Source organism: Sprattus sprattus (assembly GCF_963457725.1).
Source record: "Sprattus sprattus genome assembly, chromosome: 14".
NCBI classification, from domain to species: Eukaryota; Metazoa; Chordata; class Actinopteri; order Clupeiformes; family Clupeidae; genus Sprattus; species Sprattus sprattus.
In genome coordinates this window covers 32,325,846-32,345,604 of record NC_137912.1, presented here as the reverse complement: position 1 = coordinate 32,345,604, position 19,759 = coordinate 32,325,846, and the positions used below count along the sequence as shown (strand labels likewise).

General features: G+C 42.5%; 1 protein-coding gene across 1 annotated transcript; it reads right to left on the bottom strand.

Annotated features, from left to right (window-relative positions):
• Positions 1 to 775: 775 nt before the first annotated feature.
• hdac9b (histone deacetylase 9b) lies at positions 776 to 19,440 on the bottom strand. Its single transcript, XM_080850830.1, has 11 exons — positions 19,001 to 19,440; positions 14,499 to 14,740; positions 13,980 to 14,133; positions 12,038 to 12,164; positions 11,815 to 11,936; positions 6,716 to 6,847; positions 6,316 to 6,434; positions 5,121 to 5,240; positions 4,698 to 4,869; positions 3,744 to 3,955; positions 776 to 1,933 (listed from the first exon to the last, which is right to left on the bottom strand). Exons 1-11 carry the CDS (start codon positions 19,104 to 19,106, stop codon positions 1,613 to 1,615), a joined length of 1,827 nt encoding a protein of 608 aa, XP_080706956.1. The 5' UTR covers positions 19,107 to 19,440; the 3' UTR covers positions 776 to 1,612.
• Between the last annotated feature and the right edge of the window lie 319 nt (positions 19,441 to 19,759).

Sequence of the window (19,759 nt, the reverse complement as noted above, 5' to 3'; positions counted from 1 at the left end):
ACAGGTTCCTTAACAGAAAGTCTGAAGCTTGAAGTTCTTTTCAAACCTTTACTTGGGAAGCACTGTAAAACTGAGTAGACATGCAAAATATTTTAGTAATCTCATCACGTAACATTCGCGCAAGGGTCGCGCAAGGGGCTTGCGCGGCCTCTTGCGCTTGCGCTTACGTCTCTGAGCATAAATCATTAGTCCAAACAGGGCACCTTGCCAGCCCACACCACCCATACTAACGGATGGGCAACCCGGAAGCAAAACAAGGTCCGGAGAAAGTTCCTCCCGGTGACCTAAGCTGGACTTATCTCAAAATACAACCCGCCCCGTAATCAGTGTTCCTAATAACACTTGCGGGATGGACAGTGGAGGCGTAGCTCACTCTGCCACACCCTGTTGACTCTTGTATACAACAATCCCACCGCAACTGGATAATGTCCTGTCTGCTTGCCTGTCTGTTGGTCTGTCTACTTGTCTGTCTTTTGTTCTGTCTGTTGGGCTGTCTACTTGTCTGTCTTTTGGTCTGTCTACTTGTCTGTCTTTTGTTCTGTCTTTTGGTCTGTCTGTCTGTCTGTCTTTTTAATTTTTTCTCTTTCTCACAAAAAAAAGTACACTGTAAGGAAGTCTGTAAACACGTCTGTAAATACGTCTGTAAGTACACTGTAAGCAAGTCGGTAAGCACCTCTGTAAGTACGTCAGTAAAAAATGTTTGGAGTAATGTTTTTGTTATGTTGATCTGTCACTTGAAGATGTCACAAGAAAAACGAGGGGGGAGGGGGTGAAGTTCAGAGGATGGGAATGAATTTTATTTTGAGTGTAATTTAAAACAGAGAGCAAAGGATACATACAAAAAGAAATAAACATAAAGTTTCCATGCTCCCTATTAACATCCCCAAAGAAAGATGAACTGCTGATACTTATACATACATTTTGAAATGTGTAATATGAAGAAATAAATTAAAACATACGCAGTACATATGAACGAATGACACGAATGATCATCAACAAACACATGACACTGGACCAGACACCGGAGGATGGATGGAAGACATGGAGGAGCATTTACATCATGAGTGGAAACAGGAGAAGTGGAAGAGTGGAAACAGGAGAGACTGCATCATTCCCTCCACCCCACCTCCCCCCTCTCTTGGGTGGAAACTCCTTTGTTGCCGACTACATTTGAACTGGAAACATAATGAGTAGGGTTTCACCTGTCAGCCTAAGGAGAACATCACCTGAGCAATAGCATGACTATTGCAGGAACAAATACGTATTTCTTTTTACATTGAAACATTAAGACATATTACATGATGATCATTGTCAAGTTATCAAGTTATTACAATTTTTTTTTTTATAAGAACTGAAAGAGACAAGCAGAAATACCATACATTACATATCCTAAAGCTGCCATGTATCTCTCATCTTTAAATGTTGACATTTATTCAAACAAAGAAAGCCACGATAGTCTTGACTGAACAAGCAGTCAACATTGTTTTCACAGTATGTACATAGAATCAACATCTAGATTGTACGACTGAAAAGAGAAGTCCAGGCTAGGGGTGGCCATAGAGAGGCCGTGTTTCCTAGCTGCTTCATACCCTCTCTCCCATAGACAGAAGACTCAGATGATGGCTTGGATGACCAACCTCCCTTTCAGTTCAGGGTGGTAGGTAGGACCCTCCTCATCACTGTTGGTATGCTCCTCTTTGACCTGTATGATCTCATGGATCAGGGCAGGGTTGGGGCTTCCATGAGAGTCTTTGAGCTGTTGATCTGTGAAGACGGTGCTGTTTGATCTGCTGTGTTTCCGGATGACACCACCAGAGGGCGATCTCTCCTCTAGCATAGACTGATCCCTTGGCTCTTTCTCCTGCTGCTCATCCTCTGACACCAGCAAGTGAAAGCTGGGTTGCCTTGGCTGCTCAATGGGTTGACACAGCAGCTGCATTAAATAGAGAAGAAAGTGACAGGACTTGATGACTGACAGAATGAAAGCAGGAAAGTAACGACGGCATTTACTGTGCAGTACGAGGGAACATGCACAACAGTCTGTGAAAAGATGTGTCTCTGGTGAGGTATAATAATATGAATCAGTCAGTCTGAATCAGGTATAGGACCCTAAAGCAGGGGTTTTCAACCGGGGGTCCGCGGCGGTATTGCAGGGGGTCCGCGATTAAAAAAACCAATGCTTTGATATTTCAACCCATTTCCAGATTACTCTTGAAAATGTCTGAAATAAGAAAAATATGTCTAAAATAATATAAAGGCGATTCACGCTGACAGAATGTAGCCTTGCACCTATCCAGTCTATGGTAGCCTGTACTTTGCTGATGTTAATGCATTACGTTCGTAACGTCACGCCATACCGGATAATTCATAACGTACAGTCTCGCGTGCGAAGTTGACAAGCATCTGTAGTTAAGCATAGCCTACGAGTACTTTTGAAGTTTAGTTGAAAAAGTAAAACTTTTGGTGAACGACTGAAGTTATCTACTGTCCTTAGCTAACATTTCGTTCTACCGTGGAGTTAGCTGGTCAGAAGCACCAATGGATCGGTGTTTAGTGAGGAGAGAGACAGGCTGCCACGACAAAGATACACCTTCACAGGATACAGGGAAACAAAGTCAACTAAGAAAAAGAAAAAACAATGAGGAATACATCAAATACGGATTTACAGTGATGATAGCCAGGGCTAGGTACCACTGTGTTTCGTGTGTTCAACATTACTGTCAACTGAAGCTATGAAGCCGTCGAAACTATTGCGGCATATGGAGACGCATTACGTTTTCTTGAATGCTTATTGCATTACGTTTTCTTGAATGCTTTCTTGAATGCTTATTGAGTACATGATTTTTGTGATTTTCATATGACTTAAGTTCTGGGTAAGTTGCCAGACCGAATTTCCAGAGCTTGCTGCAAAAGCAATGAGGTGTATTTTGCAAACTTTCAAACTACCTGTGTGAGAGCATTTTTTTTTCTTGAAGAATAACTACAGGGCAAGAGAATGATATGAGACTGTCGCTGTCTACCATTTCGCCACGAATAGACAGGCTGTGTGGACTTCACCATGCCCAGATATTACATTGACAGGTCTCCCCTCTCCCCACACATGCACGAACGAACGCACACAAGCACGGGCTCAGGCACATCAGTGGGCCGCGGATTACTTTCTAGTCAGAATGGTGGTCCCTGGGACAAAACCAGTTGAAAACCCCTGCCCTAAAGGATCGTAATAGAACCATGTTTACCCTGGAGAGTGTGTTCCGGACAGTGTTAGTGAAAGGATAAGTCAGCACAGGAGAGACTATGCAAGATCAGACCTTAATTCTCACAGGAAATCTGTGTTACTGGCGAGACGGAGCTAAATGACCTTACAACAGCTACTATTCCCCAAGATTGACCTCAATTCAAGACAGCTTTGTGTTACTGACCCTGAACAATAATGGTGGAGTATAATTGAGCTTGTTGGACTGTGTCTTAAGCGAGATTGATTATCCTGGATTATCAAACTGTTAAAGCCTACATTCTCAGAAGCCTTCTTCCACAATCCGTGGGGCAACAGTTGTATGCAATTACTTGTTGACAATTAGCAGAGCAGCAAAACAATGTTACCTTAACAACCCTGAATTGTATTTCTAGGAATGTGAGTTAGTCGTTCCCAAAAAGCTTTCACAAACATATCTGGATTCAAGGTAATATAAGGTACTGGTTCGTGTCCTGAGTCAGCTAACCAAAGTACATTAGCAGCATACCTTGCTGAAGGGGACCTGCTGTTGGTAATGTTTCTGTTTTTCCAGGAAGTGCTGTTGCTGAATCACAAGCTGGGCCAGTGTACACTGGGGGAGTGGTGCCGACTGCGTGCGGTTGAGGGGACGGTGGCGGGGCACCTTGGGCCGTCCAGTGGAAGGAGAGCACTCCTTTGAGGCAAGAGGGGACAGGGACTGCGGAGAAGCAGAGCGCTGACCTGTATGCAAAAATGACAGAACCATTTTAGACACGGAAGAGAATGATAAAGACAGAAGGAAAATGCATTGATGAAACAGCAATCGTATCTCAAAAAGTGCCTTAAAAAAAAACATATAGCACACAACATATAGCACACATCATATAGCACACATCATATAGCACACACCATATAGCACACATCATATAGCACACACCATATAGCACACAACATATAGCACACAACATATAGCACACATCATATAGCACACATCATATAGCACACACCATATAGCACACAACATATAGCACACACCATATAGCACACATCATATAGCACACATCATATAGCACACACCATATAGCACACACCATATAGCACACATCATATAGCACACATCATATAGCACACATCATATAGCACACACCATATAGCACACATCATATAGCACACATCATATAGCACACACCATATAGCACACATCATATAGCACACATCATATAGCACACATCATATAGCACACACCATATAGCACACATCATATAGCACACATCATATAGCACACATCATATAGCACACATCATATAGCACACATCATATAGCACACATCATATAGCACACAACATATAGCACACAACATATAGCACACACCATATAGCACACAACATATAGCACACACCATATAGCACACATCATATAGCACACACCATATAGCACACATCATATAGCACACAACATATAGCACACACCATATAGCACACACCTGCGGAGATGATCTTCTGTTGGCGGATGTGCTCTCGCTGCAGGAGGTGCTGAAGAAGAGCTTGTTGGCTGCTGCCTGCTTTGCTCTCCAGAGAGACAGGCATAGGCACAGGGCCCAGCATCTGGGTGGGGAGACCCTGCCCAAGCAGAGACACACCAGCCCCTGGTGCAGCCTGTGGGAGAGAAACATCCATTACTGCTCCAGGCAAAGACTGATTGTAAAGGGTCTACAAGCTTGCAAGTATGAGTCTCAAAGCTGTAACTCCAAGAGATGAAATATCCATGCCACCAAACCATTATTCCTCCCTGTAGACATATTCTTTGCCTCCTCATACGCTGAGAAGGCAGGATCGTTTGGGCAGCAGTTACGACACAGGAGCAAGGCAGAATCAAAAGAGCATTCCAAAGTGAGCTGTGAGCTTACGCTGATAGGAGAGGAGGATGCTAGGCCCAGAGTGATGTTGGGAAGTGAAGGAGATGTGTACAGACTCAGCACAGACACCGATCCATCAGGTCCGTATAATCTCGACTGTGAAGGCCAACGCTTAAGAGATATGAGAGAAAGAGGATGATCAGTGGAGTAGCAGAAGCAATAGCATACATTAACAATGATGTAGAGATGAATCACATAGGTGGCTAATGAAGACATTGGAGGAGTGAGTAGCTCTTAGAACTGAAAAAGAAATCAAACTCACACTGGCATAGTCAGCAGCCAGTTCAACAGCAGCGTAACAACATTTAGGTGCAGTGGGGGGACTGAGTCACTACTGCAGACACTCTTATCCAGATGGCCAGATCTACTACATTTGGCAATGATGCAGACTCATTTTTTACCTTAAAAGACTTCGTGTTTAAGCAAAATGGATGTGCAGGAGTCAGGAGAGGACGTTAAGGCGTTTTGACACTGTAGGAACTTGTGGGCCAGCATTTTTGGGCAGCCAGCCCCTTAAGGACGCTTTCCACTGCAGGAACCACCCTTGTAGGACCTCTTTCAGGGGTGAATTAAGAACCTACTCTGGTATTGCTGGGTGGCACTTGCAGTGATGGTTGATGCTAATTGGTTAAAACACAACGTGAGTGGAAGACAACAAGTGCCAATTCAAATAAAACCAGCAAGACTTACCAGAGGTTACGCCGTGAATACAGCTAAATAAATGATAGCTTAAATAGTTAGCTTGTGGAGGATACAGTCACTAAATGAACACAAGTAAAACATCAGTTGAAATATAGGCTTTAATTCATTATAGTTGTGCTGGTTTATTTGTTTAATTACAGCTGCCATTAAGCCAATGCATTGTGAAGATGGTTCCCTAAGATAGAGATAGCTAGGATAGTTCATAGCCAGGTTAACTGGCATGAGACCTTGACACACCCCTTGTGGAGGTTCATGCTCCATTGCATCCCATTAAATACAGTCTTGTGGGAATACACGACACCCCTTACTTCATCGTAATGGAAGACTGAATGTGACTGAATCAAATCAAATAGGTTGAACACAATAGTGTGAGGAGAATGGATGTTCACCTCAGTACGTGTGGTGGTTGGGAGTGAGGAGGGTTAGGGTTAGGGTTAGGGCTGGGTTAGGGTTAGACAATAGTGTGAGGAGAATGGATGTTCACCTCAGTGCGTGTGGTAGTTGGGAGGGAGGAGGGCCCATTCTCAGCTCCTATTGCACTGTGAGCTCCATTGGGCGAGCCGGGACCAGAACCACGGAGATTGATCTCTGCTTTCTGCTCCTCTGGGAATTACAGAGAGCAAAACACTGTAAGTGAACTGACTACATGCCCAGTCATGAGGCAGCAATGGGGACAAAGCCATAAAGCGAGAGAGGTAAATGAGAGGTGTATGGCCCCATCAGCTAGAAGAAGATGCAACCCATACCCAGGAGCTCCAGGGCTCTCTTCTTAAAGGGAGTGGCCATAGTTACCCAGGAGCTCCAGGGCTCTCTTCTTAAAGGGAGTGGCCATAGTTACCCAGGAGCTCCAGGGCTCTCTTCTTAAAGGGAGTGGCCATAGTTACCCAGGAGCTCCAGGGCTCTCTTCTTAAAGGGAGTGGCCATAGTCCCCTCATTCCTCTTCAGCAGGGGGCTACTTCTTCTCTCCACAACCTTCTGCTTCAGCCGTGAGCGGATCTTCAGGTTGGGCTCTGATGCTGAATTATAGGCATAAGCAATATGATATGGAAGGAGAGAGAGAGAGAGAAAGAGAAAGGGAAAAGATAAGTTTAGTAATGCTGGCAATTTGTCATTTAGTTTAGTAATGTACTTATGGAGATATCAGTCGTAAGCTTTAGGGTCGCAGGGTATACAGCAGTGCCCACTTGGCTGGTGACAGTCGCAACACGCGCCGTATGCTGTACCCGGGATCCGTAAAGGCCCTCCTACACGGTACAACATACGCTGTCTGTAGCCCAGTTTTGTTGATTAGGGGGGTATTGCATGTGTTTAGATATGTTTTAGTTTTGCTGGCATTGAGCATTTAGTTTAGTTTGGTATATGTGGAGATTTAAGTCGTAAGCTTTATTAGGGTTGCAGGGCAGCAGTGCCCATTTGGCTGGTGACAGTCGCAACACGTGCCGTATGCTGTACCCGGGAACCGTAAAGGCCTTCCTACACGCTACAACATGCGCTGTCTGTAGCACATATTTTAATTTTGATTTTTACATTTGAACAATATTTGTGTTCGGATATGTCTGGGTGGCTGGCACAGCAGGTAATGGGTTTGTTGACGCGATTACTTTTGGCTATAGGATGCACTAAAGAGGAATGTCTTAAGTCTTGATTTGAATATAGGCACAGTGTCTGCATCTCTGATGGAGGCAGGGAGATTGTTCCAGAGGAGAGGGGCTCGGTAGCTAAAGGCTCGGCCTCCTATTGTGGTTTTTGATATTCTTGGAATTACCAGGAGGCCTGCACTCTGGGAACGGAGCAGCCTTGGAGGGCAATAGGGGACGACTAATTCCTTGAGGTAGTTTGGAGCCAGGTCGTTTATGGCTTTATATGTTAGCAGGAGTACTTTGAAATCGATTCTACTTTTGACGGGGAGCCAGTGCAAAGAGGCGAGTACCGGTGTGATGTGTTCATATTTTTTAGTTCTGGTGAGTGTACGAGCAGCAGCGTTCTGTATAAGTTGGAGGCTCTTTATTGTGTTGATGCTGCATCCGGACAGGAGAGCATTACAATAATCGAGGCGGGAAGTAATAAATGCGTGGATTAGTTTTCTGCATCTTGGAGGGATAGGACCTTTCTAATTTTGGCAATATTGTGTAAATGAAAAAATGATGTCTTTGAGATCTGTTTTATGTGTGGGTCAAGTAGGAGGTCTTGGTTGATAGTTACACCAAGGTTTTTGATGTTAGTGTTGGGTGTTGGGAAGCCATCGAGTGTGGGTAGAAGGGTAGATAGTGAAGTTCTCAGTTGATCGGGGCCTACAAGCATAACCTCAGTTTTATCAGAGTTGAGGAGCAGGAAGTTGTTAGCCATCCAAGATTTTACATCATGGAGGAAAGCTTCTATCTTGGGTAAATGTAAAATTTCATCAGGTTTCATAGATAGGTAGAGTTGGGTGTCATCAGCATAGCAATGGAAGTTAATGCCATGTTTCCTTATGACAGCACCTAAGGGTAGCATATAAAGGGAAAAAAGCAGTGGTCCAAGGACAGAGCCTTGTGGAACACCGTAGCTTACTCTGGTGTGATTGGACGACTTCTAATGGACATGAACAAATTGATGGCGATCAGAGAGGTAAGATCTAAACCAAGATAGGGCACAGCCTTTGATGCCAACGTGATGTTCAAGTCTCTGCAACAGGATATGATGATCTATAGTGTCGAAAGCAGCACTTAGGTCTAGGAGAACTAATATTGAGGTGCACCCATGATCAGATGCGATTAGTAGGTCATTGAAGACTTTGACTAAGGCCGTTTCAGTGCTGTGGTGGGCCCTAAAAACGGATTGTAAGGTTCCTTCAATTTTATTTTGTTGTTGAAAGGAAGTAAGTTGCTTAGCTACTAGTTTTTCAAGTATTTTTGACAAGAAAGGGAGGTTAGGTATGGGTCTATAGTTAGCGAGATTATCGGGATCAAGGTTAGGTTTTTTAAGAGATGGTTTTGTCACTGCTATTTTGAATGATTGTGGGTCGTATCCTGAAATTAGAGAATTATTAATTACAATAAGTAATGTCTCACTTAATAAGGAAAGTGCATGTTTAAGTAATTTTGTGGGGATAGGGCCTAGTAAGCACGTTGATGATTTAGATGAGAGGATCAAGGAGTTTAGTTCAGGGAGGTCGGTGGGTGCGAAGAATTCAAGGAGAGCACCCGGTTGAGGGGGTGCTGCAATGGCGCATTTTGGAAGGGGTGTAGGGTCACAGAGGGGGAGGAAACTATGAATTTGTTCTCTTATTTTAAGGATTTTATTATTGAAAAAGGTCATGAAAATCATTACCACTAAAGATTATGGGAACCGAATGTTCGATTGTATTGTGTTTTTTTGTTAGCCTAGAAATAGTGTTAAATAGGAACTTTGGGTTGTTTTTATTACTATCAATCAATGAAAAATAGTAAGCTGATTTCGCCTCAGAGAGTACTCGTTTATGCAAACTAACTGTGTGTTTTATTCATTTTCTACAATATTAGTTTTTATAATGTGTGTTGTGTGCAATTCTACAGGTAAGGCAGCCAAATCACTGAAAACAAATCCACTTCATAAACATGTCCATGTTCAGGTGGTGTTCTGCACTCTGTGCTTTTTAATGCTCACACATAAACACACACTCAATCGCCCACTAGAAAACTGCACCAAACCCACAGCTGATGCAACTCTCCTGAAGATTCCATCTGACTTTTCACTTTCAGCTGGTATCCAGTCATTAAATCTCCTCTGTGCCATGGAACTACACTGTAGGTTATGAAACTGTGTCCACACAATTAAGCCATCCAAAGGGAATGATGAAGCCTCAAGGGACTAGTGTGCTTTCTGGGGGAACTGAAACCACATCAGCTGCATAAAGCACAGCCAATCCAATTCCTCTGATGTCCAGCACACCTGCTCCTAACCCAAGGGTTATCCCAAAGATAGTTTTCTTAACTTCATCCCTTTGGTGTGTGTGTGTGTTTGTGTTTGTGTTAGGGGGTTTGATGGTTTGGTATATAAGTTCAAGCATATTAATCGTTCTTTCCGAGCCCTGCACCATAATCTGATCCCACCTACATTGTTTGGGCCTAACATCATTACATTTAAAGAGAAAACTAAAGCCATGCAAATATGGTTATTTTGGTTGTATGTCAAAGCAAAACAATGCAGCAATTTGCCACTCTTTGAGGTATGTTTATATAGGCAACTAGTTTGGGTATCATCTTTAATTCATCATGGCGGTATATGGTCATCTCAAGGGCGGAGAAACACTTTGGTCTGTTGGAGATGCACATGTGTCAAAATGGAGTCTGTTGAATTGCGCCTGGTACTATTGGGTCCTATTGAGTTCCTCCACTGTTATTTGATCACATTGATCCAGTCCTCCCAGCAGTATAGCTGATGCTTAACAATATCCATATGTTGCATAATGTCTTCTCTTATGAACCTTGTGTTCTCTTGTGATAATCTAATAAAATATGTGTGATAGCTAGTTGAACCTTGACAGCTGTGAGTCATGAGTCTTGAAAAGATCTCCCTCTCTCAAATTATATATCATACGGCATCTTGCACATCAATGCACTGTTTCGTATATGGGCCATTCTACCGAATTGGTGCAAAGTCACGTCGGAAATATTTTGAATTTTTTTATGTTTTATTCCCAAAACTTTGTCCGTATGTATATTGTACCATATCTAGTAAAAGAACAGTCAATTTTTATATTGTATTTTCAGAATGTGTTGGAATGTTTTTCCTCTTCCAAAAATTGTCACTACCGAAACATCACATTTACTTTAGTAAAAAAGTATTATTATTGACCTGTTCAGATTGTGTTCCCTTCCCTTATCTGAAGAGTATATTTACAAATATTTCTTGAAGGTTTTCACAATGAAATCCATAAAAATGAATTTTTTACCCAATGTTCAAGTTCAATTTATCTGTTTCGGTAGTGACTGCACTGTTTCGGTAGTGACTGCACTGTTGGATGGATGTTCATTTCTCTCCCAAAATCTTCCAAAAGGTGCTCTGGGCCGCCCTTTAGTCCACACAACACATTTATTTAAAAATTATGGGATTGAACTATTTACCATTTCATTTTGTCACTACCGAAATCATCTGGTCACTACCATATGTTTCGGTAGTGACTGTTTCGGTAGTGACAATTATAGCTAACACGGCTTGCAAACAAATCTTTGAAGAGGTGTACACACATACAAACATAAGATTTTGCATGAAACCCCAAAAGGTTTACTTAATTGAAAAAAACATGGGTTTCGGTAGTGACAATTCTTAAGGTTACACGTCGATTTTCAGACTTTGGAACACATTTATATAAAAACTATGGGATTTAGCTACTTACCATTCAACCATGAGGGACAGGGATGTCACTGCATGGTCAAAAATGCAGGGTCGTGGCTAAAACACAGGCTCAGCCAATGGACTAAAACTCTTGTGTTTCGGTAGTGACATGAAAACTAGGGACATGATTTTTTGAGTATAGTTAATTGATTTAAAAATTAAACCCACAAGAAATCTAAGTAGTCCAAGTTCTGTTTCAACCCAATCATAAAGATCTTTGAAATTAAATAATTGAAAAAAAATCTAAAAAAATTGAAAAGTGTTATTTAAAGGCATTGAAATTTAGATGTCAGGGTTGGGGACAGCTACTTCCCAATAGAAAGTACCCTATAAATGATGATTTTGTATATATTAAGCTTATCACTATCTCATTTAATGCATTGGGTTTATATAGACCATAACATTTTCTTAGTAAATATCTATGCCTAAATACCTAATTGTTTTGTAAATAGTTTAATTGTTGAGGGACTAAATATTACACGAATTCGGTAGAATGGCCCATATAATACCCTACGCCGAATGACTAAACATGGCAAAAGGTTGGGATATCAACACCAGTTGGGATATAGCCTGGGAGCGACCCAATGTTGTGCATGTTAGGAGAGTTCCAGAGCTCTTTTGCACATACCTGTCTTACGCAGAGGGAAATCATCCCTGCCGTCCTGAGAGAGGGGCAGGATGAACTTGGAGGGAGGTAATGTGTCTCCAAGAGGAGGAGAGCTCGGATCCAGAGACGTATGATGGCACGCGCTGAAAACGGAAATGACAGTTAAACACAAACAGAGCCAACAGCAACAGGTAAACACATACAGAACTATCAGTTTGAACTTTACACATACACTAACACTTACATATACCACTGTTTAGGGCTGAGGCTGAGAGACTTTTGGGATCCAGTAGACAAGGCATCCTTTGTAGTTTTGCTCAACAGAAACTCTTGGAGTTTTTGCTTCACCTGGGTGCTGGCAACTGCACCTGCTAGAAAAAACAATGTCATACAAAGAGGAGATATTTTTATATGGATTAGATCGGAACAGTTTCACATAGACACATTTACACACACATAAACACACACACACATAGATACACACACAAACACACACACAAACACACAGACACAGACACACACACACACACATTTACACACACACACATGGATACACACACACAGACACACATACACACACACACACACACACACATAGATACACACACACACACAAACACACACACACACATACATTTACACACTCACACACACACATGGATACACACACACAGACACACATACACACACACACACACACACATAGATACACACACACACGCACACACACACACACATTTACACACACACAGACACACAAACACACACACACACACACACACACACACGGATACACACACACACACACACACACACACACACACACATTTACACACACACACACACACACACACAGACACACAAAGACACACACACACACACACACCAGAGTGAAGCACAATGTCCACATTACCATCACCCTGCCACCAGTAGCTTGTCTGGGAATTCCCCGCCCCTTCACTGCATTTCATTTGCTCAGTTAGTCTGGCCAACTCCTCAATGGAGGTCCACTTCACTCACGTAATTGGACACGCCTTTAACCAATCAGACTAACGATACTATACAACGATACAACGATCGGTAATAAAGCAAACACATCTTTTTTCTGTATGAATTGTTCCAGAGCAGGTTTCTGTTCTATTTTCAAAGAAAACTTGCCTTTGAAATCATCCAAGACAGCCGCGAGAGCAGTATATAGTTTACTGTGCTTTTCTCTTAAGTTTCGCTTTTGTTACGGTAGACGTGGTTATTTTAAATCCGCCAATGGCGCGCCAGGTAGCCAAAAGCCAGTTTGTGATTGGCTCCAAGGATTCTGGAAATCTTGAAGTGACCTGCTATCCTAAGTTTGCCAGACCCCCTTCAGAGGCTAAATCAAATTGGCCGGAGAAGAGGGGCGGGACTTCCCAGACTAACCAGTAGCACCATGCTGATTCAAATTCCAAAGGCATCAAATGTCAGTCTGAAGCTATACTGACTCACACACTCTTTCAATGCAAATATTGCGAAAAAGAGCACTGGTTTTAAACCATCCTTTTGTCATTTAGCATTTGCCGGGATGACATGCTGTGGTTTATTAATGGAGATAATACAGACTAGCAGCTTAGGTTTAGGATATGAGGGGAATGAGAGGGAAGTCAAACAAAGAGCAGACATAACAAGGTTTAGGGTGAGGATTGGTGTCTAGACAGTTTACATTTAGACATATAGCAGACTAGCAGTCTAGGGTGATGATCATGAAACAATTGAATGTGTTAGGGCAGGGGTCTCTAACCGGGGGTCCAGAACTGCATTGCAGGGGGTCCGCAACAAGAGCCTATGTTGATCAACTCACCACTGAACTTTTTAATTTTTATAATTTCGCTTTCGATATTTCAACACATTTCCAGATTACTCTTGAATATCGTGACAAATAGCCAAGAAGTTACACTGACAAGTGCTAAAGGAGGATGTGTGCGGAGGGAGAGGGTGTGGTGACGGTGGTTAGTGATCTACCCTGATAACTGCACATATTTAAGTGTTCTAGGCAGAATATCTGTGCGAGAGGAGGGGGCGTGGTGGCGGTTACAAACATGCAGGCGCGTGCAGGCACATCAGTGGGCGGCAAATTACTTTCTAGTCGGAATGGGGGACCCTGGGACGAAACCGGTTGAAAACCCATGTGTTATGGGTAATGAGTTTGTTCCTACCTTCCCGGAAGCGTTCCGTGCTCTTCAAGGGGGCGCTCTGCCGCTCATGAAGGGGACTATCCTGCTCCCTCTCGTGATTGGGCTCTTCCTGCTGCTTTTCTTTCTGCAGCAGCAGCTTCTGCTTCTGCTTCATAGTCTGCAACTCCTGCTGGAGCTGACATACACACAAACAAAGCCAAGGGTTGGTCACTTGGCCTTCAATACAGTAGAAGGTCTTGGCATGAACCACAACTCCACTTCCTTTCAACTCAGTTCTCCAGCATGCTCCCAGCACTACAGGACTAGTGGTGTGAGAGGAGGAGACGGCTGTGGTGTGAGATGAGGCTTGAAGGTTTGAAGGTGTTCAATGAGTTGATAGCCTGAGGGAAGTGAGTCTAGAGGGGTGTAGTTGGGTAATGTGGGAGTTGGATGGGGCGTTGTGTGAGTGGCTGTGCATGGATGTTAGTGGTGTGGTGTAATATGTATGGATGGCGTAGGGAGTCTTCTAACTGTGTCTACTGAGCAGATGGGATTGGCTACCTTGAGATGCTCCTGTAGTTGTGCTTGGTGTTGACGCAGCAGGTTCTCATGCTGCTTCTGGAACTGGCTGATGAGCAGCTGCTTCTGGAGCTGCTGTTGCTGCTGGATGAGGAGGAGCTCGTCCTGCAGCTGCCTCTCCCACAGTGCACTCTCTGGCCCTGGCCCTGGCAACCTCACGTCAGTGCGCAGGTCCAGCGGTGACACAGGGTCCACTGACAGCACTCCCTCCTGCTTCATGTTCACTGAGACAGAGAGAGGAAGAGAGAGAAATAAGCTTCACAAAGAGTCCCATAATACTTAGCGCCTGGCTTTGAGAGTGGGGATGATACCGATTGTTCAGAGAAGTAGAGGCACAACATGGAACCCATACCAAGGACATAAATACCAACATTATTCCATCTATTTCATCCTCATCCCCTTCTTGTACATTCAGCCTTCTATTCCTCCATGTTGCTATCAGATATTGCTGCTAGCTTAATAAAATGAGATCTGGACCTGAGATCATTTGCACCTATAGTGGTGGAGAACAGAAGCCTGGCATATGAGGCCCATTCAAATACAGGATAAACCTACGGTCTTGTGGTTTGGGTGTTTGTTCACTAGCTTCTCTATTCCTGTAGTTTACCCCCTATGATATCTTAAACCTAACCGCAGAGCCAAGATGAAGTCACACATCCTGCTGGTGTACATGGAACCCATGACAGTCGGAAGGGGAAATGCAGAGCAAAGGCACAACATCATTGCTTAATCATTTATGATATTGGAGCATCAGATTTTTCATGATACATATGTAAAATAACACTTCTTTCAGTTTTTTGGATTCTCTGTTTGCATTTATGTTCACCAACTGGTCAACACTTTTGGTAGCTCCTTTTGGATGACCATACCAATTATACCAACTTGAAGCTAAATAAATTGCAGCACTGATTTCATTATACAAGTTTTAAAAGTGCTTTCAATTATGTTGCTCTGTTGTACTCAGAAAAAGTCTGTAGGCCTATGCGGCAGTGGCATTTATAAATAGAACCATAAAAGCTAGCAGAGCAATCTAGGGCTATGACAACTCCCTATCCACCATCCCAACTGGCTGCTATAGCAACGGTGGCGACATAATTATGACTCCTCTTTCTGCAGATTCTATGTCGTGTTTCTTTATTATTTTGGCCTTCAGTCACGCAGAAACACACACATACATGCACACACATGCATGCGCGCACACACACAGAAGTTACACCTTAAAATACTGTATAGACACACTACTAATGCCCCATCAATTCTACCACAATTGTATTTCAATATTTTCATTAGACAAGTCTCTTCCTCTTCAAATTAGATTCAGGTTAATTTTCTCTAGAACAGCAGGGAATCAGTTTGTGTGGCAGAGACAAATAGGTAATGTTCTCTCACTGTTCAGTGTGGCAGGTGGGCTATGCTCCCTCAGCACTGCTAAAGCTGGCCAATGAAACAGCCTGCTTCTCGAATGGCCCTAAAAATAGCATCAAAACACCTGCTGGTTCACACTCTATTCTCCTATGGCATCTCTTGTATCTCTCCTTTGCTCTTGCACCCCCGCTACCACTATCAGAAATGCACTGATCTGCTAAGTCAGACAAGGTGTGATTGCCAAGTTTCCACCTGTGCATTTAGCAAGTGACCAGTAGCACCTGGGAATGTCATGGGCCCAGCCTAATCAATATTTTTGTGGAAGGTCCATGCTTGATACACTGATTTGTGAGATTAGAGGTTGAGCTAGAAAAATGCAAATGGTCCCTTCCCAAAGGTTTAAATTCAAACTAGAATACATGATTGTTGTTGTTTAATGCTACGGATATAGTGAATGTATATAAGTGCTGGGATTACTTTAGTAGTTCCCTGATCAAAATAATGACCACATCAGTATGTTCTGATCATTAGTCATTGATAATCTTGCAAAAGTAAGAGCTTAAAGACTGACCCATGCACTACTAGCTTGAACACATTCAAAGAAGGATACATCTTACTATACAAGGTAAGGAACCAGCCACCATGACTTCTGATGACTTCTGATATTAGCATTATGTTGCACTGTGAATGTGAATGTCTAGGCAATGATTTCAGACCCCAGCTTCCTATTAGCAGACAACCAAGACAGCAAGAACGTGTCTACAATGGAACCAGCAGAATTGTCTTCCCCCAGAAAACAACATGATCATTATTCAGAATACCTTTCAAGGATTTGCTAGGCACTACTCAGTAACTCAATAGTAGTTGGCCATCCAAAACATGTAGATAGCAAATATAAATAGCTTCTTCAACACATCTCTTGTGTTCTTTGATTACATCAAATTATAGGGGGGACATAATTGAAACTGCTGTTGATGTCACTGAGATAAACATTAGCAGAAATAAACATGTTCAACTCCAGCTAGTTACACTAAGAACATTGTAACTTGAAATTAAACACAAGAACCAATCACCTCTACTGGTTCATTTTTATTTACATTACAGAACAGAATTGTTGAAGTTCTAATCCTTGAGAACTTAAGAGTTAAATATAAAGCTTTAAGATAAAATATTTTAAGTCACTTTTACAGCAAAAACCTATATATTTGAGACAAAGGGCCTTTGTTAATGCTAGTGAGAAACCAAGAGGAGCTGCTTCATCTTGAACATCAGCAACAGCAAAGGCAGATATGCAAAGACTCCTCATGTGTTCAGCAGGAGGAGTCTACTGCAAACAAATGTGTAAGGCATTCATATGTGGGTATGTGTCTCAGGGAGGGACAAACAGAACCAAGAGATGTAACAGATACACTAGAGCCGTCTGCATCTGTACCCAATCAGAATATTAGTTTAACCATCACTTCCAAAACGCAGATATATCCCAAGCATTCACATATGTAAGCATAAATCTGAATTCGTCTTGATTTTAAGAGAAAGAGAATAAAGAGAAAATCTAACAGTCATTAATATGCATGCAAATAAAATGTTTGATAATAAAATGTATCAAAACCCTTGGCACGGGGTCATGGAATTCTTGTCACCCAACTATCCCTTCCCTAACTCCTAACTTCCAAAAGTTAAAATAGTAGCATTTTCAGTTGAAGCTGGAGCACCAAAATACCTTATCTTAACACCCTAATGCCATAACTTGAAAATAGCCAGACTAAGAATAGCTGACCTACAGGATCGTCAGTGAGTCTGAATTGTGCAAACACCAATGGGCTTGTCTCCAATGGGTGAACAGCAACTAGCGCGTCTTCTGACCACATACACACTCGAATGTTTTACAAACACAGAAACACTGCATGTCCCTATTTTCCAGGCTGAGCTGTTTGAATTGCCACAGCTCTTTTGAAGTCTCACATTGTGTCTAAAAGTCTCATGCAGTCTTGCCTATTGTCATTGGTTCACCTGTATTCTCATTGAGTCTTCGCAGCCTACTGACCTGTTTTGTGTGTCCTAGTGCCTAAGGGCTCAGATACACATACGCGTTTTTGTAAAAACGCGACGCTAGGAAATGCATTGATTCCTATGGTACGGGGCGCTTTGCGTGAAAGCTTTCACGCAAAGCGCCCCGTACCATAGGAATCAATGCATTTCCTAGCGTCGCGTTTTTACAAAAACGCGTATGTGTATCTGAGCCCTAAGAGTGTAAGCCCAGGTTTAAGGCAGAGCGCTAGCTCATTATGACTCCATCAATCTAAATAAAGCATTTTTTTCTTAAACGGACATCTATCACAGTTATGTATACAAATATTTTGTTGTATATTTGTGACACAATGTAATTTGTGATAAGGGGGAAAATACACTTTACATTTTTTTCTCTTCATCCTTTGGTTTTCTCTTTATCTCAGTAATTCATCCTTTGGTTTTCAAAGAGAGGAAAACTGAGACTCACAAGCTCATAATTTCCAGAAATTATAAATGGTAACCTGACTGCAGAACTCCTTTCAAAAAAGTATTTTGAACATGAAAATAAAAATCCCCTAAATAGTGACGTCAGCTATGTTCACTTACTGACAACTCAAAAATAGAAGCATTGTTTTGGGAAAATAACAGAAGTGACAGATAGTTTGGTCTCTAAATGTCCTGATTTTAAAATATACTAAAGAGCTGAACAGAAATCTTCGACTAGAAACAAAGGATATGAGACAGCAGCCAATAAAACAATGCTGCCAGACTGAAGTGAGTTAAATAACTTCATTAGATGACAGTCAAACCAAAAAGTTCTTCAGTCACCACAACTAGTCAGAAAGAAAATAATTCACACACACACATAGTCAAAAAGATGGACAAGAAGTGAGAGACTGTACTGACTCTCGCAAACTACAACCACAGACCATGTCATCTGGTGAACATCCTTTGAATAGCGTTCACTTGCAATAATTCCAAATAACTATACCACACTTATTAATCCACAATTCTACCATAATACGGTGTCAAAATGTCAGCACATAGTTAAAGAGATGGTAAGGGCAATACATGAAATGGGGAGCAAGAGAAAGGCCAGTATTATTCACCTGAATCATTTACGTTGTGCATGTTATGCTGTGAAGCGAGTTGTTGTTGCTGGTAGGTGCTGTCCGTGGAGAAACACAAGTTGCCCTCATAAATGGTCTGCAGCATACTTCCCTCGGCACAGTCTGCTCATCAGCTAACGTTAGCGCTTCCTGTCACAGTCAGCCCACTCCGTGCCACACTGCGCCTCCTCTCATGAGACTCTCTCTCTCCTGCTCACTCCTCAGGGAGGCTGCTCTCAACACCGACAAACCCACAGCGCGGGTTGCTTCCTCACTCCTCCTCCTGAGAGAAAAACAACTCTACTTGACTTGCTTATTTCCTTATATTTCACTCCCACTTCTAGCAGAGAGCTGATAGCTGGGTTGTGGAATCACTGCTGTGTGCTGAAAGAGAAAGACAGCTCAGTTTGTTGGGCTGCTCTCGTCAGGCTAGCCGCAAAGTGAAGAGTGTGCAGACTAAGTCATTTGCATGTGCATCAACAACAGTGTGCCCCACAGGTGACAGAAATAGAACAATGGCTGGCCCAGCTAAAAATAGGTCAGGCATGGCGAGGGGATTGGAGCAGCATTTGATGCGTTTAAAAATACCACACCAAACACAGCTGCCCATTTCAGCTACTGCCAGCAGCCATGTCTCTTGACTTGCATTCATACAGACTGAGGCTTACTCGTTACTCGTTACTTCTATTTTTCTCTCCCCCTCTCTCTGTTTTGTTAAATGGTAAAGGAGTCCTCTTCTCCCTCTGAACCTCTCAGTTT

What these genes read in the sequence shown, in the direction of transcription:
- hdac9b (XM_080850830.1), bottom strand. Translation starts at nt 19,106, where the DNA reads ATGCTGCAGACCATTTATGAGGGCAACTTGTGTTTCTCCACGGACAGC. An exon ending in AACTACAGGAGCATCTCAAG is followed by an intron (nt 14,134 to 14,498) that starts GTAGCCAATCCC and finishes TGTGTATGTCAG; the next exon opens with CTCCAGCAGGAGTTGCAGAC. An exon ending in AGCCCTAAACAGTGGTATAT is followed by an intron (nt 11,937 to 12,037) that starts GTAAGTGTTAGT and finishes TTCCGTTTTCAG; the next exon opens with CGCGTGCCATCATACGTCTC.